Source organism: Phoxinus phoxinus, assembly GCF_949152265.1.
Source record: "Phoxinus phoxinus genome assembly, chromosome: 11".
In the NCBI taxonomy this organism is placed as follows: domain Eukaryota; kingdom Metazoa; phylum Chordata; class Actinopteri; order Cypriniformes; family Leuciscidae; genus Phoxinus; species Phoxinus phoxinus.
In genome coordinates, this window is record NC_136886.1 from 31940839 (window position 1) to 31956204 (window position 15366).

The 15366-nt window shown below is 40.3% G+C and overlaps 1 protein-coding gene across 2 annotated transcripts; it reads left to right on the forward strand.

Moving 5' to 3' along the window:
• Nucleotides 1-215: 215 nt before the first annotated feature.
• LOC307007288 (uncharacterized protein) lies at nucleotides 216-2604 on the forward strand. 2 transcript variants are annotated; one of them, XR_013799611.1, is made up of 5 exons: nucleotides 216-351; nucleotides 440-664; nucleotides 1946-2052; nucleotides 2141-2365; nucleotides 2532-2604. XR_013799611.1 is itself a non-coding variant. In XM_079629101.1 (4 exons), the coding sequence occupies exons 2-4, from the start codon at nucleotides 478-480 to the stop codon at nucleotides 2270-2272; spliced, it is 426 nt and encodes a 141-aa protein (XP_079485227.1). In that variant the 5' UTR covers nucleotides 216-351; nucleotides 440-477; the 3' UTR covers nucleotides 2273-2518. The 2 variants fall into 2 exon arrangements, 1 of the variants encoding a protein (XP_079485227.1); XM_079629101.1 differs by lacking the exon at nucleotides 2532-2604 and having other exon boundaries at nucleotides 2141-2518.
• The last annotated feature ends 12762 nt before the right edge of the window (nucleotides 2605-15366 follow it).

The following is a 15366-nucleotide window of genomic DNA, read 5'->3' on the forward strand; positions in this document are numbered from 1 at the left end:
CTTCACTGCACAGCTGCCAAAGAGACCAACTATTAATTAACCTTTATAGTTTATATGTATATGGACTACTGTCACAGGTCGGGGCGGGCCAAGCCAGACTGCACCCACCCCTGGAAACCGGGAACCACCTCGAGGAACGTGTCAAGGACCAGACAGACAAGGAAATAAAAAGAATAACAGTACTTTATTGTATAAAAATTGGTCAATTGGATAAGTCCTAATTAAAACTTCTTCTTGTGGCCAGGGCAGTTCGAGCGTCGCTGGACCTCCTGGGATGGAGGGAGAGGAACGATCGTGGCGGGCCGGGGGCTCGTTGAAGGGGGGCCCAAGGGGGATCCTCGCGCCGTCCAGGTAGGTCACTGGAACAATATGACAAGGATTAACGGTGCGACAGTATATGAACACTCAGCTGGGGTACCTTCTTCTTTTCCGTTTTCAGGCCGATGCTTCCTATGGAGGACGTGTGGAGACCCCCAGATGGAGAGGACACTTGGAGCGAGACGCTCCACTTGGTTGGACACCACCGGTCTTTCTCCCACCAGGTCGAATCTTGTCTTCGGCCAGGGCTTGACTTCGCTCCAGGAAAAGCAGAAGGATGGTGCAGCGGTTGTTACGTTCGGCAAGAGAGGACTGAAGTTGGAGACAGATCAACAATTCACTCGGTGTAATAATTCACTCGTGTCACACACTCCCAAACTCTCAACACCACTTCAGTGTTAGTGCATATAAACAACGGATCCAATACTCCTCACTTGCGTCCTTCCCACCGCTGACGATATTCATTAGGTCCTCGCTGACAAATCCTTCACTCCTTCCTTTCTCGTTCTCAGCTTCGATCTTCACCACTCCACGTCCAGCTTCAATAAAAAGAACAACCCGCTGACAAACACAGTACCACACGGGAGGAGAGCCACCCCAGGCGGGGAGGAGAACCACCCCAGGCGGGGAGGAGAACCACCACAGTCTGTTTCCTCTCTGCTTTTAAAGCCCCATCTGAATATGTGTCTCTCTCACAGCGTTCCCTGTGATTGCCCCACACCTGCTGTCACTCAGGCAATTGGCCTCGCTGCCATGGCAACAAATTCACTGTGCCTTCACCAGTTCTTAGTCCCGTTCAGGTTTTTGTCACCCCGTGACATACCCCCCTGCCAAACCGTTCTAGTCCCTAGAACGGGATCCGGACACCCAATCTCCATACCTGGCTGGGGGTTACCCCCGGTTCTCCCGTTGGGATCGCCTTGGCGGGGAGTTTAGGTTCTTCTGGCCTTGGCCCTATACCCAGCCTCTCTTCTGTGCGTCCCCGTCTGTGCCAACGCAACCTCCACTACGGTCGGGCCCGCTTGACTGAACTTGGCTCCTCCTGGCTCTTGCACTTGCTGGGGGGTTCCACCGAGATAACTCGGGCTAGACACTGGTGACGATGGATCGGGAAAGGATTCGTGTTCCGGACTCACCCGGACTCGGCCGCCTTAGGCGGATGCCAATCCTCTGACCACCTCCATCTTAGGACCGTCGTTGTGCGGTTCCACCAGCACCCACTCTTCCGGGTGGTAAAGTCTAGGGGACACCCGGACCCAGACCATCGCCTCGCTTCGAGCCGGGATGAACAACGCACAGCGACAAGCCACTCTTCCAGTGCTCTCCCGGTCCCCCTGCTGTTCGGCCAGGCAAACTCGGTGTCAGTCAGCTCTAACGTGATCCCATTCTCTGCCCTCTAGGTCCTTGATCGCTCCACTCGAGGTGGTAACCCTGCCGACTTACGCCAAGTTCTGTCACAGGTCGGGGCGGGCCAAGCCAGACTGCACCCACCCCTGGAAACCGGGAACCACCTCGAGGAACGTGTCAAGGACCAGACAGACAAGGAAATAAAAAGAATGACAGTACTTTATTGTATAAAAATTGGTCAATTGGATAAGTCCTAATTAAAACTTCTTCTTGTGGCCAGGGCAGTTCGAGCGTCGCTGGACCTCCTGGGATGGAGGGAGAGGAACGATCGTGGCGGGCCGGGGGCTCGTTGAAGGGGGGCCCAAGGGGGATCCTCGCGCCGTCCAGGTAGGTCACTGGAACAATATGACAAGGATTAACGGTGCGACAGTATATGAACACTCAGCTGGGGTACCTTCTTCTTTTCCGTTTTCAGGCCGATGCTTCCTATGGAGGACGTGTGGAGACCCCCAGATGGAGAGGACACTTGGAGCGAGACGCTCCACTTGGTTGGACACCACCGGTCTTTCTCCCACCAGGTCGAATCTTGTCTTCGGCCAGGGCTTGACTTCGCTCCAGGAAAAGCAGAAGGATGGTGCAGCGGTTGTTACGTTCGGCAAGAGAGGACTGAAGTTGGAGACAGATCAACAATTCACTCGGTGTAATAATTCACTCGTGTCACACACTCCCAAACTCTCAACACCACTTCAGTGTTAGTGCATATAAACAACGGATCCAATACTCCTCACTTGCGTCCTTCCCACCGCTGACGATATTCATTAGGTCCTCGCTGACAAATCCTTCACTCCTTCCTTTCTCGTTCTCAGCTTCGATCTTCACCACTCCACGTCCAGCTTCAATAAAAAGAACAACCCGCTGACAAACACAGTACCACACGGGAGGAGAGCCACCCCAGGCGGGGAGGAGAACCACCCCAGGCGGGGAGGAGAACCACCATAGTCTGTTTCCTCTCTGCTTTTAAAGCCCCATCTGAATATGTGTCTCTCTCACAGCGTTCCCTGTGATTGCCCCACACCTGCTGTCACTCAGGCAATTGGCCTCGCTGCCATGGCAACAAATTCACTGTGCCTTCACCAGTTCTTAGTCCCGTTCAGGTTTTTGTCACCCCGTGACACTACCATCTATAATATAAGGTTGACAATGCATGTTAATAAAATAACACATTTATTGTGTAGTATCCTTTATATAAAAGCAATAAGGCAATTAAGACTAAATTGTGAATATAGTTTACTCTGCTGCATGCATATTGTGTCTATAAAAACTATTGACAATATAGCACAACCTGATCCATGCAAACCAAACCAAACTTGACTTTTTGTTACTTTATTACTTTTGGAACAGTAGATCAGCTGTTAGAACAGCTGATCTACTGTCAAAATACAAAAAATGCTCTTTACATTAGTCACTCCCCAGCACAGGTAAAACATCAAGGCTTTTACAGCATGTTTTTGTCCTCTTTTACCCATCTACGTAATTGCCCCATCACTCAGTGTATCGTATAGTTACATTCTCTGAGCCGAAAGTCTCCTTTATTTACAGATTTTTCTTTGACAGTTATGGCCACATGGAGAGCTCAGAGGTCAAAAAAGCACAGCGGTTGGCCTTAAATTTCTGGCCAGCAGGGCAAAACGATGGAGCCGGTGCAAAGAGGAGGGCCTGGCGCATAGAGATAAAGCCACAAGTGATAAGAGCTGGTCAGAGCGCTACAGGGACATTAATGCTGCATCACATACATAGATCAGCTGTTACTACTTCTGCTGACAGAACCGATCCTTCCAGACTCGTGGTTTGGAACTCAATCAGCATATGCGAGCTTGAAGAGAGAGATTGTTAAGGGAAAACTGCTAAGTCTGAACAAACCGGACTAATTCTTGAGTACTTGGACAAATGCTGTTTGACTGAATTTCAGTTGCAAAACCGCCAAGATCAATGAGTCCATCAATTAGTGTGAGGAACTGCATGAGAAAGCCTGACGACAAACCCAGAACATCTCACTTCCCGATGAGGAATCGACAGATGTGTTGTTGAGACTCAATGAGGTTCGGTGGGTCAAGGTGTTTATCAGTTCCCTGAGCAGTTCAAATTACCCATACAATACTTTCCATCATGGAGAAAAATTGAGTCTGGCAGTTTTTTAAAAGAAAAACTATTAATGTGCATCTACTGCACCGTTTCTTTGTTTTGGATTTAATGCACAACATAGCTATCACATCCTTATTTAATATTGACAAACTATACATTATTAGACATGTCTGCTTCAACGCATAACCTCTGATTTACAACAAAAGTATTTTTGTCTTCATTTGTTTCAAGAGTGCACATCTAATCATGCAACAATCAATTCCTTTTATTATGTGATCACAAAAAAACATGCCTGTCCAATCTCGCAACCTCCTGCATAGCAACAGCTGTTAAACTTTACATGTCAGGGAATATATCTGCCAGCACAAGGATGACACTTTATTGCTTTTGAAAACATTAGCTCGCAGGAAATGTATCAAAACATGAAACAAGCAGCAGATGGGATTTACAATCCATATATCCAATAGTGTAAACGTATGGTTGTAAATCAAATAAAAAAATGAGTGAATTAAATACATATGACAAATAAATGAATCAAATGAGTTACATATAATCAGTATTTGCGCAGAAAAGTCCAAAAATGAAGATTTGTCAGTATGTCAGTCGTTGGTCTTCGAAGCGCCTCTAGCCATGAGAGTTTTTAAGACACCATTTGGCTTTGAGAAATATATTTGGAGACCCCTGCATTCTGCTTTATTCTATTGTGTTTAGAACTGTCCTGTGTGAACGGCTCCTTAATCATTCTGTGATATCTGTTAGCTGCTGGACAGCACATTTGCAAAAATACAAAGGTCGTGCCCCCTGCTGAAAATCCCAGCTTTGCCGGTCACCAGCATAAGGTATGTTTGGGAGCAGCATGGGATGCTGGTTTGATGGTCCCAGCATGAGAAACAGTGTTGGTGGACCAGCGATACCAGAGCAGTTTTCCTTTTGAACAGACCATTGGCTAGACCAGCATAAACCAGCCTGGACCAGCATGTAAGGGTGCTTTCACATTTGTAGTTCGGTTCATTTGGTCCGGACCAAGGGTGAAAAATAATACTTTGTAGCATTTTTCAAGCGTTTTGGTTCCTTTTCACACCACACTGATTGCTCTGGTCCGAATCAGTTGATGACCAAAACGCAGTCACGTGACAACATCCACACCACTCGTTGGCCAGATGGGTCTTGAACGTATTTCCATAACTGCACTTCGATTGGTCAGAATTAACGTGCGGGGAAATTCCAACAGAACTCTTGGAAGTAAACAAAGAGGAGGAAAATCCGGCAGACAACATGCCGCTTTTTACTATGGAGAGACGACTGCGTGGGCTGATTGTATCCCTGGCCATAGTTTGTTATATAGTTCTACATCACTTTAGGCTTGAAAATAATGTTTTAATGCACTGCACGCAAGTCATTAATGTTGCTAAACAATGACATAATGCACAGCGCAGCTGACTACGGCAGCTGGTTTAGTCCAAAAATGTGCAGTTCTTTGGCAGTTGGGTCTGTTCGAGGTCGGATCACTTTCTCACCACAAACGAATCACTCCAGAGTTTGTTTAAAAAAAGCGTACCAAGACCACCTCTTCGAGATTGTAACCTCTTCGAGGAGGTCTCAGTGCGCTTGTTTGGTCCGCTTTTGGTGCGCACCTCGAGTGCGATTGCTGCATTCACACCTGCCCAAACGAACCGCACCAAGGGGGACAGCGAACTCTAGTGCGATTCAACCAAACTAAATGAGGCAGGTGTGAAAGCACCCTAATTCATGTTGGTTTATGCTTCCAGCTTGAGTTACATTTGAATGTAACTTAAAATGATTAATTGCATGTAGTGTTATTTTAAACTTTTTGTAGTGTTATTTTCTATATCGAATTACCCTAACTTGACATGTTAAACTGACAACTAAATGTGACGTGTAAAGCAAACTTACTATAAATTAAGCTTATTAAACTAATCTTTCATTCAGGTGTGGCAATGAACTTCTACAGCAGCCTTTTTTTTTTTCTTTCTTTCAAAGTCTCTTTTGGTTTCATCAGCACCTTAAGGCTAAGAATTGGAAATTTAAGAAATATCCATTCGTCTTATTTGGGAATGCATAATAAATTCACAAGTGCAAGAAATAAAAAAAATATGCAATATTCATGTTCAATGATTTCAAACTCATTTACTGTGGACCAGATAAGCGTGTTGTTCCATTTTATAATGCTAGATTTCTCTTGCCCAAAGGTCAAACCATAAATTACTCTAAAATTAGCCCAGCAGTCTTCCATTATCTTTCCTGGCATGAAACTTTTCTCCCCTGTAGAACTCAGGGTGACCTTCCTTCCTGATTGTTCCCCGATTCCTTTTTTTAATATTCTTCTTTCACCGTTCGGCTTCCATTTCCGCCCTAATATTTCCTTACACAGTCATATGCTTCCAGATGTATTTATACTCTTTACCATCTGCTGAGCATTTGGTGGCGGTCGGCGATTCTTGGCCGGCATGTATCCTCAGAGACGGTTAGGCGGATGACCAGCTTTGTTTTGATTTGGTAGCATTCAGATGAATAAATTCGCCATATTGCCAATCTGGACGGCTCTCCCTCTTTCTGATATTAAAAATGATTACAAGTATAAAGCAGGCCAAGTAAAGGAATTGCAGAGAGACTTCTGGCCGTTCATCACTGAGAAAGAGTAGTTTTTCACCTGCAATAATTTGGACTTTAAGGCGAATCTGAAAGGTTAACCAACTGAACACAGACAGGAAATAATTGCGAGTTGCAGATAGCTTCAACATTAATTTCCAATAAAGGTCGAGAGACTCTCGGAGAGACTGATTAAATTGTGGTATAAGCTTATAGAACTGTTTGCCAAGTTAAAACGGCAGCTGAATTCTCTTTTTTTTTTTTTTTTTTAGCTTTTCACTGTGTGTCTGGCAGCCTTGACAAGCTCTGCCCTTTTATTCTGCCATATTTTTCCTATATGTAATTGTATTTTATTTCAAACCAACAGGCAAATGCTAAAATGTTAATGATACAGCAAACCCTGAGAAAAGGCATTAGTAATACTGTTATAATGGAAATTAGGAGAGCGGGTTTATTGTACTTGCTTCTGGCCTCTAACTATGGGAAGAATGACTATATGACTAGATATGATTTTATTTGTTACATTTTCAATATTAGAGGAGGCTGGGGCTAATTGTCACATGAGCTTTGTCTAACTTTCTCTAGCAATGTTTTTATATTGGCTTCAAACACCTTAAAATTAACTTACAGTACTTTCAGACAAGAGTCAACAATACAATGAAGTTATATTTTAACTGAAAGGTTAAGTTAGGTTCTCAAGACAAGGATATTTTTCATAAATGTCAGGTTAGAGCAAATTGTGGTAGTTGCAGTGTTATTTTTCCGGTAACACATTATTTCGATGGTCCACATTCTACACACTAAGTAACTTTGCAACTACATGTCAACTCTCATCAGACTGATGTCTGCTTAATATCTGCTAACACTTTATTTTGATACTCCTCCAACAGGCATTTTACTGACTAAAACTAACTTTGTAACTTACTCTACTAACCCTAACCCCTAACCCTACCCATTCAAGTCTACTGATACTATATTGAGGGTTAGAGTTGCAAAGTTACTTATAGGCCAGGTATGTCTAAAGGAGACCATCGAAAATAAGTATAACCTTTTTTTTTTTTCTAGCTGATCTGACCCTTAAAAATACTTCAGATGGTACAACCTATGGCACTCAGGCTCTTTCAGTCATTTATTTATAAATTTGACTTGACCAAAAACTAGTTGATTTAGATTTAGGTTACCTGACAGAACATTTTTACTCCGTGTTTAAATGCAGCTACCTAATATGTGTGTCATTCTTCTAAGCTAAAATGGACTGTTTTTGTTTGCATGCATAAACCCACAAATGCCACATTTACACATTTTTATTCCTAATATAAATATGAATATAAAGTACTGCAGATACACGATGCTTAACGCATTTAAAAAACAATCATACAAACTCAATGTTTATGATCTATTTCACACTTTTGTGTGAATAATTGCACATTATCTAGGCCTACTGAAAAATCTTCTCATGACTTTAAATTAAATTAGATTGAATCGCCCACAGAATTATTACTTCATCCCAAATCTGCCTTCAAATCTGTTCCACGCTCCATCTTAACACAGCGGCATTGGTTTATGATAGCAGCAGGCCATTGAAGTGATGTGTACTGAATTTCATTAAGTTAAGTTCTCCATCAAGAGGCATATTCTTATGTGTAGCGCCCATCTGTCTGCAGGTCCAGACACGCTGAATGCTGTACTTAAACCAGCCCACCTGAGAGCCCTGTTCAGTGACTGAACTAATAACAGCCCTTCAGTCCAGACCTGGCCATTAAGACACAGATCCCAGACCCCTGCCACGGGGAGATACTGCGAGATTTCCAGATATAGAATATGGATATATTCTATACAATGGATACATGTGCAAACACAATTACTTACCTTTTCACTGATTTTGTTTTAGATGAAGCTAATTAGTGGTGTTTGCTAAGGAAAGCGTCAGTATTGCTCATACTTTGGGTGAAGGGGTTGTAATAATATACCTGATAATGATACCTCACATTGTGATCTGTTGAGGAAGGATATTAATCTTCTAAATGACCAGACATATGATTTTTACTTGGCAAATGATATAACTTGCAAGCACTTGGTGATGGTGACCAATCTGGAGATCTAGGCTGTGTCCGAACGTTTAAAAATGCTGGCTTTGGAGGATGCATGCCTTGGTAGAATGGTTGGTTGGTATCTTCACTTCCTGTTTCCTGACCGAGATACCTTCATCTGATCGATTTTTGAAGGCAGCATAGATGTATCCTTCACTGGCTTTGATATCCTATAATCCTGTGTGTTCCACTTTGTGGTGGTTATGCTAAAAAAAATAAACATGGCATCTGAAAGGTGCAGTTGGTTGTCAGTTTAGGTGTAAATGTATGTTTTTGACCAATGTTTTCCACTTTTGGCGTGAGAGCGATGGGTGTGGAAAGTTCAGCGTGTGATCTACTGATGACGTGCAAGTTAATGAACACAGACCCAGTCGGATCTTTTTCATAATGCCCAACGCAATCTACCAAGAGCAGCGCAAATTACCGTCTGGTTTAAGATGTGTTTTTTAGGGCGGTAAATAATGGCGCAAATACCAGTAAATTGACAAGCGCAAACCTTAGTAAAGCATGATTCATTTAAATACTCACTTCCCATAAATTTTGCATCTGAAAAGGAAACTCCTACACATGCATATGCAATAATGTCAGCGGCAAAAATAACCCTGTCCCCGCCTTTTCAGCGCTAATATTTCACAGCGTGTCTTTAATAAATCTTGACAGTAGTTTTGTAACGGCAAAAGAGGGTTTGCGCTGGAGCAAGCTGTTAGTAAATCTGGCCTTTGATTTCATTTTTAGCGAGAAATTAGTATTGTAGGAATTCAATATTTGCTTAGTTATTACCAAAGCTCTCTCTATTTTGTTGTAGATCATTAAATGTTATTCTCTCTGAGCCTGTCCGAAATCAGTTTTGTGATGTACCTTCATGTACAAACACTGCCTGCAAAGTCATTGTCTGATAGGACAGCAAGGTAAAGGTCCCGCTCCCGTAATTAAACTCACAGCTTCATTGTTAATAGAGAGAGAGAGGATCTGAGGTACGACTCTCAATTTGAATGCACTTTGGCTTTGCGTCGGTCAGTTATTTGCCTCCTCGTCATGCATTAAAATAATTTAATGCACAGCTTGCCGTGGATTATCCCTTACTGGTTAACGGCCTGTCGTCAATTATTCCTTACTTATAAAGTGAGCCCTGAAAACCATAACCCTAGCATAAAACTTTTCGAGCATTGAAACATAATTTGATCCGTATGCACCACATTCAAATTTCATCAAACCAGCTAACATCTACTATAGGAATATTTATGAGCAACATGAGGGCGGGTGGATGAGGATCTGGAGAAGGTGCGACTCGCTTCGGCTGTCCAAATTTAAACCTGAATAGATGATTTCTGTTCTTTATAAAACACTTTATAAAAATTGGTTATCAAAGATTTTTTTAATCCAGTTGGCTCAGAAAAGTGAAAGAGCATGTGACACTTCCGGCTGTGCTGTCACTCTGCGGTTGGTCAGGAACTAGACGCCTCAAAACACTGGACATTGATTAAGGTATGAATTAGGGATGGGAGGTTGACTATTTTAATGAGACCCATCGAGTGAACTGTTGAACTCATTATTCTCTTTGAGTCATGTAAGCTGTTCCTTTGCCCTAAAACATGTAAGAAAGTGCAGCAGGGTCCTTCATTAAAGGCTGATGGGGGAAACCACAGGTCTGCAGTATATTATGGATATAGTATACATGCAGAAGCGAGCCATTAAGCAGACAGCATCACTACATTTCCGACTGACTTACTTCCTGTGTGTGCAATGTTAGCATGTGCAAGACTTGTAATTAACTTACTCCACAGTTAATTAACCTCTTCAGAACACACTCTACCTCCATCTCCATCCACACACTTGCCAAACACACCCACACCCCCAGCGGTGACGGATGACATCTGTGTCGCACCACCTCCAGATACAACTGAATATTTATGCTAAAGAGTTCTCCATCAGGTGTGATGCTGGCTAACTCGCCTCCTACGCAATGAATGCATCCCTTTACCTTCTCAAATCCCTACCTTACATATTTTGTCCTCCTGTTACCATGTACTCCTCAACATCTTTCAGGAGAAGTGTCTTTTGAAAGACTGTCAGCGGTGAATGTGCAAGAAAAGCATTGCTACGCTACATGGCAAGTAAGAGCTTTTTAGTGCGGTGGTCTTACTGTGCGGCGACGGACCGCAGCATCATGATGTAAGCTTCCACCGCTGGATCCGGAAACCTCAAAACATCTTTATTTTCTGCTTTAGGGGTTTGGGTCACAGAAGAATTTATGTCAAATGCTTTGTTCTTAGATCTCTCTATAACTCATCTTGAACTCTAGTGCTTCAGTAAATAACCAACGCTATCTCACGACCAATTCGTATGAATTTGTACGAGTGATTAAAAGGTGGCTAATTCGTACGAATTTGTACGACCTCACTCGTACGAACTTGTATGATTTGTCTAAACCCACGTGACGGTTGGGTTTAGGGGTGGGGTCAGGGGTAGGTCATTCGTATGAATTCATACGATTTTGGCAAATCGTAAAATATGTACGATTTAGCAAAAAACGTACAAATTCGTACGAGTGAGGTCGTATGAATTGGTACGAATTAGCCACCTCGTAAAATTCGTACGAATTGCCGTGAGATCGGGTTGAAATAACCTATTCCTCGATCACAGTCTCCTAGACTCCTCTTAAAAGAACAGTTCTCCCAAAAAATTTACATTCTTCATTTCTTGTGTCTATTGAACAACTACTATTACACATAAAAAATATTTTTTATGGTCGATTTTTTTATGCCTATTTTATTATATAGTTGTATACTGTGTGTTATGTAGTTCGGCTCCTTGCATTTTATGTTAGTTTTATATTACCAAGACACTCTGGGCATAAGTATGATTAAGTACATAGTTGGGCATATCCTACATATACACATACACACACACACACACACACACACACACACACACACACACACACACTCACACATGGTTACTTAGCTATCTAAATGGATACATTGCATAGACGTAATGGTTTTTATACTATAAAAACTGTGTATGTTATCCCTTTACACTAACCCCTAAACCTACCCATCACAAAAAAACTTTCTTCATCTTCATATTTTAAATAAACCTTTAGGTACTTTACTTTTATACCAGATTTACAACTGAGGGCATCCCTAAAGGGAGGTTTTTGGAGATTTTGTCAGGTTTTCGTCACTTCTGGGTACAAATTTGTCACCAAAATATAGGTACACACACACACACACACACACACACACACACACACACACACACACACACACACACACACACACACACACACACACAACACCCTGTTGATATTTTTCATAAATTTTAAATGTGAGAAATAGAGTGAGAAGAAAAATCAGTAAACAATCCAGTTACATGATCATCCCATATTTACACATCTAACTACATTTGATTTTTGCCAAAGCATTTTAAATGATGATGCAAACAAACAATTTAAATCACATTTTTAAATTGATTAAATTAAATAAACAGTTTGCACTGATTCATGGAATACAATTAAAACATATGAAATCCATCAACATTTTTGCTACTTTAGTTTATATCAGTGGCACCATTAAAAATGTCTTACTACTTTTAAAATGTCAAAGCACAGGAGGGTCCAGAAATCATAATGAAACTCTCCTTATGAAACATTGCATAAAATGCATTCAAATCATTGGAGTATTCACAATGCTGATTAATTTTAATATCTTCATCAAATCATTGTATATTGAGAATATGAAAACCATGCTAATGCAGATATTGGAAGATCTTTTTTAGGTTTGTAGAATATTTTGGTCATTTTTTCAGGATTGTAGAAAGTGCTCTCCTCCGCAACATGAAGTGGATGTGGAAGTGCATACCTAAGTAGAAGTACAGGCCCAAAGAGTAAGGCTGAACAGGCTTGAATGTGTCATAAGAATGCTCTCCGAGACAACTAATACATCATGTCATGTCCCTACATAATGTCTCCATTAAAATCAACCTAATTCAATCTCTAAGTCATAAGGAGACATACTCATTTCTCTACATGTGGTCCTTTTAGGGACAGGCAATACGGCAAGAGCTCCAAATGAGATCCCCAGCCACACACTAGTTACCAATTGTACAAAACTGATTTCATTACTCCCTGAGTTGATTGCAGATAACCATGTTAAGGATGATAACGGTGCCATGAAAATTCCATCATTGAAATGGAGAGATGGAGAGAGAGAGATGAAGATGGGGAAAGAAGGGAGGAAGAGATAGCAGTGATCATGAGAAGTAAACAAGCGAACACTTGTAGATTCAGAGACTCGCACTGATGTCAGACGGACTGAAGTAATGCCTAAAGACACTGCAGAATGTTAAACAAATATAAAGAGACAGACGGAGAAACAAATTAAGTCAAACATGACTCACACTCTGTCACAACAAACATCCAGATAATGGAGAGAAAGAAATATATAATAATGCATGGTCAAATATTATTAGAGATGAAAGTCTGAGGGTTATTTTTCACCAGGGAAGTACCTTTAAATCCCCTAAATATACAAAATATAAAAAAATATATATTATCGAACTATAATAATTAAAAAAAAAAAAATTAGGGGGGTCATTTTTAACCAACACGCAAAAAAATGACCAAAAAAATAAAATTAAATTATTATAGTTCGATAATATTTTTTTATTTAATATTTTATATATGTAGGGGATTTTATGGTATTATATTATATTTATGCATTAGTTATAATCCATTTATTCACTTTTTGAGCATGGACCTAAAAATTTAATTTCCAACTTAAAAGGTTGTAAATCTTGAATGCTTTGGAGCACAGACTTAAGTCTGGTCTGTTTTTAAAGAAGACACTTGGCAGATTGTTGTTGAAAATATAAAAAAAATTCAATTGTATATGAAATATATATTCACCAAAACACGTTTTACTCTAAAACAGTGAGAAAATTAAAGCCTAAACAAGCTGTGTTCATAATTTCAGGTTGATATCTAAAAAAAAATAGCTTTCAGTAAGAATCTTTTTCCAATAAATGAAATTCGTCTCACATTAATTTCCAATTTCCAATAGTTATAATGAACAGAAACTAAGTACTATATCCCTTTGTGTCATTAGTACTGAAAAACGTTGAACGTTTTTAATAAATTATGCAGATTACACTGGGGTCTAAAAGTCTGAGTCCAAAAAAATATATTTTTGTAACAATTTGAATAGTGACCGATAAATATATTTGTAGAAACCTTTACGTAATTTTACATGAATTCTTCATTTCATTGTGTGGTTTTTTTTTTATCCTAAAATGTATTTATTAAATGAGAACCAATGTGGTATCAGACTCTTGAGTAATTAACAGAATTTTCCCTTTATGACAGAACTACCCCTTTAATAAATGTTGAGCACTAATAAATAAATAAAAATGCAATCAAAATGTCATCAGAGCAGCCACTTAAAATGATTTGTGAGCAAAACACTGGCTAAAGCACACAGAGCTGTTGGGCTCCAACTGCACAGAAAATGAATTCATTATGAAGCAAACTTGAACAGTCTAATTTCTAAAAGAAAATGGGAAAAAGGAACTTTCATATCAAGCAGCGGCTTGCACAGAAAAAGCCAGAAGGCCGTGGGAGACTGTCACAAATTGAAAGTGAAATCATACCGGGCTCAAATAAAAAAAGGTTCCAAGTTACTGTAATTGAATGTAGCAGCAGGTATCAATACTTTCACAGATTACTAATGAAGTCTTACAGGAAGAGACAGAGTGAGTGAGGAAGAGTGACTGATTATATCTCCCCATCCACACTCTCTTCATTCCTTCTTTTTCTTGTCTCTGAGACACATGGTCTCCATATCTTTAAGTATTTGTATTATTATAACTGCATCACAGACAAGAGACCAAGACAAGCTATGAGTGTTTTTCCATTTATAATGTGTTCAATATCCGGACAATCCACTGTAATGCGTCTGCTTTGAGATCTTTTGCTGGAAGTTGGATTTGACTGAAACAAATCAAATTCTACTCTGCTTTAGCTCTTAATGTGATGCCTTTTATCCTTTGTTGTGAGAAGAAAGTCTACAGAATCTGCTCGCATCTTTACATTTGTAGTCATATTCTGTTTGGCATGTCATATTTAAACATGACTATGGAGATTGTCATGCATTGTTCCCAAGGTCATTGCCTTGATGTTTACTAAAACTGCAGGTTCGAGAATGTTTACTTGTAAAATGTAAGTCCTGTGCCCTGTTCATTTAAGAAACGATTATGCAGAATTGTAATGTTGGTCTTAAATCTTGACCAAGAAAATACAATAGTGGCCAAAAGTGATGTCCGGCCTAGGAAAATCTTCACACTTTATTCAAATATTATAAAAAATGTGTTGTTTTTTGTGAGCATATTGCGTAGTGCTTTGAGTCAATTGTTTTATTTGTGATAACGCAATGAAACGTGCCATATTGTGCTGACAATATTTGTATGAACACGTTCAAAAACAAGAGAGAACCAACTAAATAGAAGTCAATTGTCAATGAAATTGTAGTCAACTTTTGAACTTTTTGTTTTTATGCATTTTTGGTAACTCGTGATTTTACTTTGTCCTTGTCCTTGCCGTTACAATAGTAATAACAATAATATGCATAATTGCATGCAACTAAACCCTAAACCAAACCCTAATCCTAACCCTATATTAAGTAAATGTAGTTATTACTCAGTACATAAATGTATACAGTAATTACACTGTAGCAAGAACACCTTAAAATAAAGTGCTACCCATTATTTTGCATAGTAAAATAAAAACCTGTAGTTGAAGTTTGCCTATCTGAAGTAATTTTGTGAGACAAATTCATTTTTTACTATAAGTTCAGTGTTTTGTTCT

Bases quoted from the DNA above. Each gene is read 5' to 3' on its own strand.
- LOC307007288 (XM_079629101.1), top strand. From the start codon at position 478: ATGGAGAGGACACTTGGAGCGAGACGCTCCACTTGGTTGGACACCACC. The intron at 665-1,945 runs GTAATAATTCAC...TCTTGTGGCCAG, and splicing joins AGATCAACAATTCACTCGGT to GGCAGTTCGAGCGTCGCTGG. The intron at 2,053-2,140 runs GTAGGTCACTGG...TTCCGTTTTCAG, and splicing joins GGGATCCTCGCGCCGTCCAG to GCCGATGCTTCCTATGGAGG.